Source organism: Doryrhamphus excisus, chromosome 1 (genome assembly GCF_030265055.1).
Source record: "Doryrhamphus excisus isolate RoL2022-K1 chromosome 1, RoL_Dexc_1.0, whole genome shotgun sequence".
Lineage (NCBI taxonomy): Eukaryota > Metazoa > Chordata > Actinopteri > Syngnathiformes > Syngnathidae > Doryrhamphus > Doryrhamphus excisus.
The window spans coordinates 5,511,431-5,521,472 of NC_080466.1; the positions used below are offsets into that span (position 1 = coordinate 5,511,431).

Genomic DNA, 10,042 nt, shown 5'->3' on the forward strand with positions numbered 1-10,042 from the left:
TTCCTAACTTTCTCCCTATTAGAAATCCCCTGCTCACAAGTGAGCAGTTTACTTGTGACCCTTTTGGACACCAGCAAACAAAGGGGGCAACGCTATTAAAATATTGACATAGTAGACAGTGTAAAGCTGTAATAGATTATGTTTTGAGATAACAAATAATTATAATGAATTAAGAATATTATGAAAATGGAACCATATGTTTACTGCTTTAAGGATGTTAAATTAGATGTTGAATTTTGTAATTAAATCCCCAAAAGTCTGTCTTTGTTTTTAAACGGTACGCCTGCAAGACTAAACTGAGGGTATATTGTGAGAAAATTTCCGTCTATTTCTGGCTCTCGCGAGACTGCAACGATTGTTCAATTTGAAAACAGGCGGTAGTGGTCTGCGGTGCTAGCAAACAAATCGAAAAGGTAGTTCTATTTAATTCCCAAACTAACAACTTATTTTAAAGTTTAACGTCGCGATTTAAAATGTTGTTTGTTTAAAAATATAATTTTTTGACGAGGCGTCTCTTTGGAGCTTTAGATATTAACATTTACACGTTACGTTTTTACGTTGTATTAGTTTTTAACAAGCAAGCACGACGGGAAGTTAGCTAGTGATACACAAGAGACAGAAGTGAAAACAGCCCGCAGTTCTTTAAAGTTCGGTTTTGGTTGTATAGAAAGAAAACATGGATGCAGACAACGAAATAGACGTCAAGGAGGCGTTTCAGCGCGCCCAGAAAAGCCACAACAACAAGGCGAAGCTGGTGGCCAGCCTGAAAAGCCGCTACAACAAGGTGAGTACCAAGGAGATGTTAGAATTCGTGTGATATATTTTAAATAAGTCTACCAATTCATAGTCATCATTTCTCTTTATTAGCTCGAAGACAAGACTTCATTCCACGAGGATTTTGTCAACTGCTTGAAACATGCCATGATTGTCTACAAGCGTGAGCCCACTGTGGAAAATGTCATTGAATTCGCTGCGAGGTTTGCCACAAGTTTCCAAGCTGCCCCTAAAGCCGAAGAGGAAGAAGAAAAACGTGAGGAGGAGGAAGATGAAGAGGAAGAAGACGATCATCCTTTTTTGAGTTTCATTTTCAACTTTCTGCTAGAGGTATGTATACATAAATTGTATGCACGCACTCTTACAATTGTTTTCTGCACAAGGCCAATTTCATGTGCTTTATAATCCTAGCCAAATGTTAAGTAGTGTGGAATTTTCATGTTCTTCCCCCGGCCTGTTCTCCTCCCAAATAATCCCAAAACATGCGCCTTAAGCCAACTGAGTGAGTTTGAACCTTGGTTTGTGCCTTCTGACTGGCAACCAGTCAACCTATGACCCAAAATCGAACAAGCAGTATAAAAAATGGATAAATGAATAACTTTCAAGCACAGAATCCCATAACTCAACTGTGTATTTATTCATTTTTGTTCTTCCTGTTGTCTTTTCAGTCTCACAAGGCCAGCAGCCATGCGGTGCGCTTTCGTGTGTGCCAACTGATCAACAAACTGCTGGGCAGCATGGCTGAGAACGCTCAGATCAACGACGACCTCTTCGACCGCATCCATCAAGCCATGCTAGTTCGTGTCACGGACAAGTTTCCCAACGTGCGGATACAGGCCGCCTTGGCCATGACCCGACTGCAGCAACCAAGTGATCCTGACTGTCCCACCATCAAAGGTGTGTGTGGATGGGGTCATCTATTAGTTTTTTTATACTAAAATTATTGTATTGCTGACCTTGACATAGTAAAATTATAGATAGTATATTTTGTATATACTAGCATTTGTCTTATCTCCTCTTTTCAGCCTTCATGTTGATCCTGGAGAATGACACCAATGCTGAGGTGAGACGCGCCGTCCTCTCCTGCATTGCCATGTCTCCTCGCACTTTGCCCAAAGTACTAAAACGCACCCGTGATGTCAAAGAGAATGTTCGCAAGTTAGCCTACCAGGTAACCACATGTGCAGTTTTGTGGGTTACATGCATTTCTCCTAATGGAACCACACGTTAACTTGTCTTTTGTTTTAAAGGTCCTGGCTGATAAAGTTCATGTTAAAGCTCTGACCATTGCGCAGAGAGTGAGTCTGCTAGAGCACGGACTCCATGACACATCAGGTAAAATATATGCCTGGCTCTTTTACAGGCAGCTTTTTTATGTTGCTGTTCTGTATAAAATGTAAATGATTTTGCTCAACTGGCTCTGTGTTGTATGTAGAAGCCGTGAAGGAGGTGGTTTGCTCCCGTCTGCTGCCTGTCTGGTTGCTCCGTCTGGATGGAAATGTGGTGGAGCTTCTCTATAGGCTGGATGTGGAGAACTGTGCCGAAACGGCTCTAGAAACGCTGAAAGCCATATTCAAAGACATGGCTGCTGACGAGTTGCTGCAGAACAGAATACAACTGGACAACAGGTACACTTGAAGTTGTAAAGTTGAAATTTTTACTTTGCATAATGGTTGAATCTGTGTGTTAACAGGAAGCTGATCCCAATGGACTCTCTGACATGTGAGAATGTGCTTTACTGGCGAGCTCTGTGCGAGTTCATCAAGGGAAAAGGAGATGATGGTGATGAAATGTTGGAGCGAGTGTTACCAGATGCTGCTACGTACCCAGACTATCTCTCCGGGTATGAGAAGTACTTCAAATATCAAAATTGTGCCTTAAAAAGGCATAATTCCCATTACTGAAGTAGAAATTAATTATTATAAGTGGACCTTTTATACTTTTGTATTTGGTTGTGGACTCCTATAGAACAGCAACACACAATAACTTGCACAGAAAGCTTTCTAGATCTTTCAGATTCCCCACCTCCTCCAGCATTGTTTCCAAAGATTTCCTGCCTCCCACCCAAACGGTCTGCGTAATTTAGTCCACCGCTGGCCCTCCTCCAAGCACACCTCCCACTGAGCCCACTCCGCTGTAGTTGGTCATACGCCCAAGGACTTCCGGAGAGCTGCCGAACCCTTTTTGTTCATTAATTACACAAAAAACAACAGTTAGGTCTCTGATAAATTGTTACTTAGAGATTCTGACTCTTAAACATGACCAAGTAATGTTGGAAAGGCATTGGAACTTCAGCAATAGTTTGGCAGAGTCCAGCTTCATATTAGCCCATGTTCACTAAACAGTCCTGTATGAAGTGCTGTTGACAGATGAGCATATTTTTCTCTTGCTGGCCAGGAATCAGAAACTCCAACCACTTCTGCTTGATGCTTGCATAAGCTAAACTGTGGGTAACAGCCTTTGCTGTTCTGTAACTGTTCTGACATGCTACAGGTATTTGCAGAGAGTACCGGTGCTGTCGGAGGAGCAGAGGGCTGACTTGAACCAGCTGGAGTTGGCGATGACCAAGACGTTCATCTCCCAACAGCTCATCCATCTAATCAGCTGCCTGGACACCAACGAGGAGGGTGGCAGGTAAGAGCCACAGACACGTCATTTGGGTGCTTGGTGCTCATACTTTCCAGCCTGATAAGCTTCTGTCATTGCAGGAAGCGTGTTCTGGCCGTGCTGCAGGAGATGTTGGCCCTGTCCCAGACGCCCTCCTCGCTGGTGGTCTTGGTCACAGAAAAGCTCCTCACACTCGTGTCTGACGATCACAGACGCATTCAGATTGTGAGACCCATTTCTCTCTCTCTCTCAGACGTACATAATCCAGCATTTTCTGTAAATATCCAAATTTCAGCATCTCAAATGTGACTATGTTTGAAATTCTTTAGTCATCCATGAAAGCAGACCTATGGTATTATCTTTGTTTCAGGCAAAACAAGATGGTCACACACATCATCTTTTATTTTACAAAAGCGCAAACAACATTTAGCCTTTTTCTGATATCTTGCAATGTAAACCACCGCAGAAATTGGTGCATAAGAACATTCCAACGCAAAGTATGAATGCATACACTTATGCACAGCTCCTACCATGCATACACAGAAAACCCTAGTGATAGGGTTTACTGCTAAGAGGCGGAAATTAAAAATCAGGTTCTTTTAAAAAAATGATTTTTCAATAAATAATTGACAGGTTAATTGGTTATTAAAAGAATCATTACAACATATGTTCTTTCATATCAGAAGTGTCCAATTAGATCAGAATAAGTCACACATTTTTTTGCTAAGTTGCTAAGCAAGAAGGTTGGCAAGTCTGACGGCTGCTTGGTTCCATTCTGTACAGGTCGCAGAAATCATCTCCGACCTGCGGGTGCCAATCACAGAAGCGAGTCAGCCACTGGATGAGAATTTGAGCCGTCGCCAGCAGGTTCAGGTGGGGAGTCATATCCTGGTAATTCCCTCCAGCTGTTCATTCTCCATCTAGCAGATGGCTGCTTATATTTTACCAGGCAAAGTATGCCTGACTGATTAAAGTTGGATATGTTTTTGTAACTTTAAGTTTCCCTAGTTTTACCTCAGCAAGAAGCTGTCAGGATTAATATTTGTTTTGGCGTCATAATCTCAGTAAGCATGCTCAGCTCAGATCAAGTCTTATTCACTGCATACACCTTGATCCCTTGTTCAGGGACTACAGTCTCCAGACGGCTGTTATTGTTTTTATTGTTGATGCATGTCGTTTGGATCCTGTCAAGAATCTGCCGTAGTGCTTTCAGCCAAACGAATAACACCATCCAATCACTCCTCCGTTCAGCTAGCAGAGGTGAAGGTGCGGATTTTGGAGGCCAAACAAGCCTTGGAGGAGTGCATTGCAGGACAGGATTTCAATCGTGCTGCCGAGCTGAAGGAGTCCATCACAGAGCTGGAGAAGGAGCACAAGGTCATCCAAGAGCGTGCTCAGCCGGCCGACATTGAGATCCCCACTGAGAAGGTACTTCATGACACGAGATGCACCACCTCTGCCAGTGTGTGCATACAGTATATTTCCTCATAGCGGGCATGGATTTTTACCTTATTATATACGTATATTCCAATACTTTTATTGGCTTCAAAAGCATTTTGAGCAAGTCTCAGCTTTTTTGCCATAATTTTCACTGATATTGACAACAAACATGATTTAAAAAACAAGCTTAATTTTGTCTTAAAAATGTCCTAGGTATTATTAAAGGTTAATATATTAAAAGTATTCATTTATTTTGGGTGTCTTATCATGGTTAATCTTATATTTTATCTCTCATTAAAGTATTGTGATAAACCACATCTGTTGGAGGGGAGCCACTTATTTGAATTGGGTTCAGGCTTATAACAGAAGAGTCCACTAATAGAAGACATATTCTCAGTGCAGAACAAACGTGTCGTTTTGCTTTGTGTTTAGAACGACCCAGAAACTCTGCTGAGGTGTCTGATGATGTGTGCTGAGCTGCTGAAGCAGATCAACTTGAAGAACAGAATCGCCCCAACAATAAGCGCCTTGATGTCATCACTGGTATAACACAAACTGTTATTTGACACCAGAAACATATGTTGAACATGTATTTTGTTATTTTGAGAAGAACACAATCAGGTGTTCTGCATTGATATAATAATGGGTCTCTGCGACAAACTGGTATTTGACTGTTTTGTGGTCCTCTCAGTTTGTAAGTTAAGGACTTATTTCCACAAAGCTCACAGTGTCATGCTAACAATGCATAGTCGGCTTAACTCCAAGGGAGATGCATCAATGCATTTTCTTCCCATCAGATTCTGCCCAGCATTGCCAGTGTTCACCCCGCTGTCCGTAGTATGGCGGTGGTCTGTCTCGGTACATGTGCTCTGCACTGCATGGACTTTGCCAAGACCCACATGGTCCTCCTGCTACAGGTAATGTTAAAAAAACAAAGGTCTGTAAAACTCCACGTGAGTTCTCAGTCGGAAAACTTGCATGTGTCTTTTTTCAGATTGCGCAGCTCGACGACGTCAAGATTCGTATCAGCGCGCTGCGAGCCGTCATCGATCTGCTGCTGCTGTTCGGCTTCCAGTTGCTCTCGGAACCCGCGGCTGGTCAGAAGTCAGCAGAGAGGATGGAGGAAGAGGAGGAGGGAGAAGTGGCTAAGGATACAGCTCAGAGCATCATGGTGATGCTGTCAGAGTTGCTGGATAATGAGGTCAGCGTAATGGAAGATGCTAATATCGTTAGAGTACGGATGCTAAGACATGTGCCACGCAGGTGGCGGAGCTGCGTACAGAGGCGGCAGAGGGCCTGGCCAAACTGATGTACAACGGCCGCATGTCCAGTGCCAAGATTCTCTCCCGTTTGATTCTGCTGTGGTACAACCCAGTCACAGAGGACGACACCCGCCTCCGACACTGCCTGGGCGTCTTTTTCCAGCTCTACTCTCGCGAGAGCAGGTACACGATGATAACTTCTGCTTTTTCAACTAAAAAAAAAATGTACTGACATTTGATGAGATCTTCTTAGGGCTCACCAGGAAGTTGTCGAGGAGAGTTTCCTTCTGACTGTACACACTCTGTTGAATGCTCCCGCCACGTCCCCTCTCGCGGAGGTGGATGTGAACAACGTGGTCGAGCTGCTGGTGGAACTGACTCGTCCGAGCGCACTCGTGAAGCGCTCAGCTAACACGGAGGTAAGGAAACACCCGCTAATCTGACCACCCCAGATTTACTGAGTCTGAGTATCCAATCCAATCCACTTTATTTATATAGCACATTTTATAAACAGAGTTTCCAAAGTGCTGCACAGACTAGTAAAATAACAAGTCCAAAACTAAAAGATCATTTCAGAAATAAAATAGTAAAATAGATATTAAAATATTAAAAACAAGAAGCAAAGCAATAAAAGTATAAAAAATAAAACCAATTAAAATAAAAAAGAACCAAAAGACACAGGACCACATGACTCACTCCGAGTCAAAAGCCAGAGAAAATGGGTTTTAAGACGAGACTTTAAAGCAGGGGTCTCAAACATGCGGGCCGCGGGTCAAATGTGGCCCGCAGGACACTAGTTTGAGGCCCCCGCCTTGATATGAAAGTTTAATGTTAGTGCGGCCCGCGCAAGTTTGATATGGATGCTGTATGGTATCATGTACCCAGAAAAAATTATTACTTTTGATTAATGTTCATGTTAAAGGTTAAATAACTGTTAATAGTTATCCTCCCTATCCATGTGGAAGTGGTAAGTTTTTGGCTATTTAAGTTTAAAGGAAATAACTTGAAGGCTACCGTTTAGGTCGCTAGCTTTTAATTTCCCTTTTGTATGGTTACCACCATGTTTCCTCTGTGTCGTTACTTGTGGAAATAGCCCAGAGACACACAAGCCAAAGAAAAAGCTAATCATTGCAAGTCCACAAAGAGACAATGACAGAATTGTTGTGCAATGTTTGTTTGCTTCAGGAAGTGTGCGTCCATGACTACTTGGCGGTGCGCATATGCGGGGAGATGCTAAAGGACCCCACCGCCCCCGGGGTGCGTCTGTACGCCAAGACACTCAACCACCTTGAGCTTAGCAGAGACGAGACGGTCAAGAAAGACCTGCTGTCGCTTCTGCAGCAGCTTGTCCAGGTACTTCGTTATACCTCGTACAATAACGCAACTACTGGAAATGATGTAATTATGTTTACTTTCCTTTTACATGAATTGGAAACAGGCAATCATTGGAGAGAAGAATGTGACAGCTCATTATATAACAAGTTTTTTTTTTACTTTAATTACTATTTGGAGTGCATGACAAAGTGAAAAAGCCGTAGTGCTCTTTGGCCACAAGGTCATTTATTAAGTAGCGTATATAGCACAATGCAGCAGTAACAAAACCAATGTTGTAATAGGAGCAAAGGACAACTTGCTCAGACAGCATTAATGCTAAGGATGGACCGATGGAAATATCGGGCCGATATTTGCGTTTTTTTCCTGCTATCGGAGCAGTCATCACATCGATGCTAGATAAATTTAAACTATGGCAGAAATGTTTTGCACATAGTTGAATATTTCATTCATTCATTCATTTTCTACCGCTTTTCCTCACGAGGGTCGCGGGGGTTGCTGGAGCCTATCCCAGCTGTCTTCGGGCGAGAGGCGGGGTACACCCTGGACTGGTCGCCGGCCAATCACAGGGCACATATAGACAAACAACCATTCACACTCTCATTCATACCTATGGAAAATTTGGAGTCGCCAATTAACCTAGCATGTTTTTGGAATGTGGGAGGAAACCGGAGTACCCGGAGAAAACCCACGCATGTACGGGTAGAACATGCAAACTCCACACAGAGATGGCCGAGGGTGGAATTGAACCCTGGTCTCCTAGCTGTGAGGTCTGCGCGCTAACCACTAGACCGCAGTGCCGCCCCTGGTTGAATATTTATTCCTTTTAAAGTTAATAATACCGTTTAAATGCGTGTTTAAGAAAGCTGAATCCTACTGTGTTCAGTGTTTACATTTCAATAAATATTTGTTTAAACATGAGACCTGTAATATTTGTTATCATGGTCATTTTTCATTTAAATTGAGGGATCAAAAGCAGTATCGGCCACAAATATGATGAAAAAAAATCGACATCGGCCCCCCAAAAACACAAAAAACAAACACATCAGTCGATCCCTAATTAATACCACTTGTGAGTTCATTCATTGTAAACAACACACGAGTTTCACACCAACAGCTCAGTAGCACATCCAACATTTTAAAGCATATGCAGAGGTAGATAAAGTTGCCAGATGCTAACCACTCATGATAAATCTATCACAGTGCTAATTCCAGACCCTGACAGTTATCGGATTTTCTTTTTTTTTTTTGACCACGCACCTGGCGACTGGTGGACTATTTTATGTCCGCTTCCATTCAACGCTTCATTTCGTCCCTCAGGTGGTGAAGGACCGCATCTGTCTCCGAGCTCTGGAGAAGATGATTTCTTACCTGGTGGATTCCAAAGAACAAGCCGAGCTCCTGAACGCCACCGCACTGCAGCCACTGGATGTCAACGCTGATGGTATGAATGCAAAGTCGTATAAAAGGAGCAAGGCTGTGGATCATGCAAACCACAAGAATGAATCATGTTCTTCCCACAGAAACGGCAATGGAATGTCCATCTAAATCAGCCAAAAAAGACAAAAGGGGTACCACATGCTTTTTTTTTTTTAATGAAAGACTCATAGTAACTCAGCATTGTGAGCTAAGCTGATGTTGTACTATGTACACAGGTCAAAGGAAGGTGTGTACAGCCAAAGGAGGCAGAAAACCAAGCAAGTCATCAGAGGAGAGGTAAAAGTTGTCTTTTTTTTTTGGATTACAGTTTTCCCTCGCCATATTTCGGTTAGAATTTTGCAGCTTCACTCTATCACGGTTTTTCAAAAAAAAAAAAAAAAGTATTGGGTCTGGTCAACTTTCTGGCTAAAGCTAGCATTAACATCAGGTAAAGTACACAGCATTAGTTAGCTGGATATTTGTATTGGCTATCATATTCACAGTATAAAGTATCATTTGTTTGCTGCTTCAAAGATCCCCTTCGTTTATTCTTTTGCTTAGAAGTTTGGCGTGCGTGAAAAGTCCGGTGTATCATGTCATAAATGGGGAACAAGTTTTATTTGTCTTATTTTCTCAGATTAGATCTACTATACTGAGTAATAGGAGTATAAAGATGACTATAGGGTTGCTATTTCATGTCCAGAGGGCTCTAATGACGTTAAAACTCACATTTAGAAGTCATAAACAGGTTTTCTATGCTTTTAACAATGAAAATACTCAATTTATGATAAATGAATCCGACTTAGCGGAATTTCACTCATCACAGTTGGGCCCGGAACCATTTCAACCGTGATAAACGAGGGATTACTGTATTTATTTCAAAGTTACAGGATTGCAGTATATTTTTTTTGTCATTTTGCAAACAGCGACGGAGAAAACGTTCCTGACTCGGTCCCTGCGGTGCGACCTTCACGTAGGGCCAAGACTGCAGCCCTGGAGAAGACAAAACTGGATCTAAATCCCCTCATCAACCAGGAGGCTAATATTTCTTAGAAAATAAAATAACAGTGTACAAATTTATATTGTTTAAGTACACAGTAGATCATACATTTATTCCGGTAAGATTACTTGTATATGGTAAATTGAACAAAAATAAAGGTGCATGTAATAAATCTAGATGCCTTATTCCACTTCTCATACTAATATTG

The 10,042-nt window shown here is 42.2% G+C and overlaps 1 protein-coding gene across 2 annotated transcripts; it reads left to right on the plus strand.

The window, feature by feature from the left end:
* The first annotated feature begins 341 nt into the window (after positions 1-341).
* Positions 342-10,006, plus strand: ncapg (non-SMC condensin I complex, subunit G). Of its 2 annotated transcripts, XM_058073320.1 has the most exons (22): positions 342-413; positions 668-784; positions 868-1,104; positions 1,443-1,671; positions 1,800-1,945; positions 2,025-2,109; positions 2,210-2,402; positions 2,468-2,617; positions 3,268-3,408; positions 3,483-3,606; positions 4,165-4,254; positions 4,633-4,809; positions 5,254-5,364; positions 5,619-5,738; positions 5,816-6,022; positions 6,085-6,266; positions 6,337-6,502; positions 7,269-7,436; positions 8,736-8,859; positions 8,939-8,986; positions 9,071-9,131; positions 9,761-10,006. In XM_058073320.1, exons 2-22 carry the CDS (start codon positions 677-679, stop codon positions 9,885-9,887), a joined length of 2,994 nt encoding a protein of 997 aa, XP_057929303.1. In that variant the 5' UTR covers positions 342-413; positions 668-676; the 3' UTR covers positions 9,888-10,006. The 2 variants fall into 2 exon arrangements, with proteins under 2 accessions (XP_057929303.1, XP_057929295.1); XM_058073312.1 differs by having other exon boundaries at positions 348-784.
* Positions 10,007-10,042: the final 36 nt, after the last annotated feature.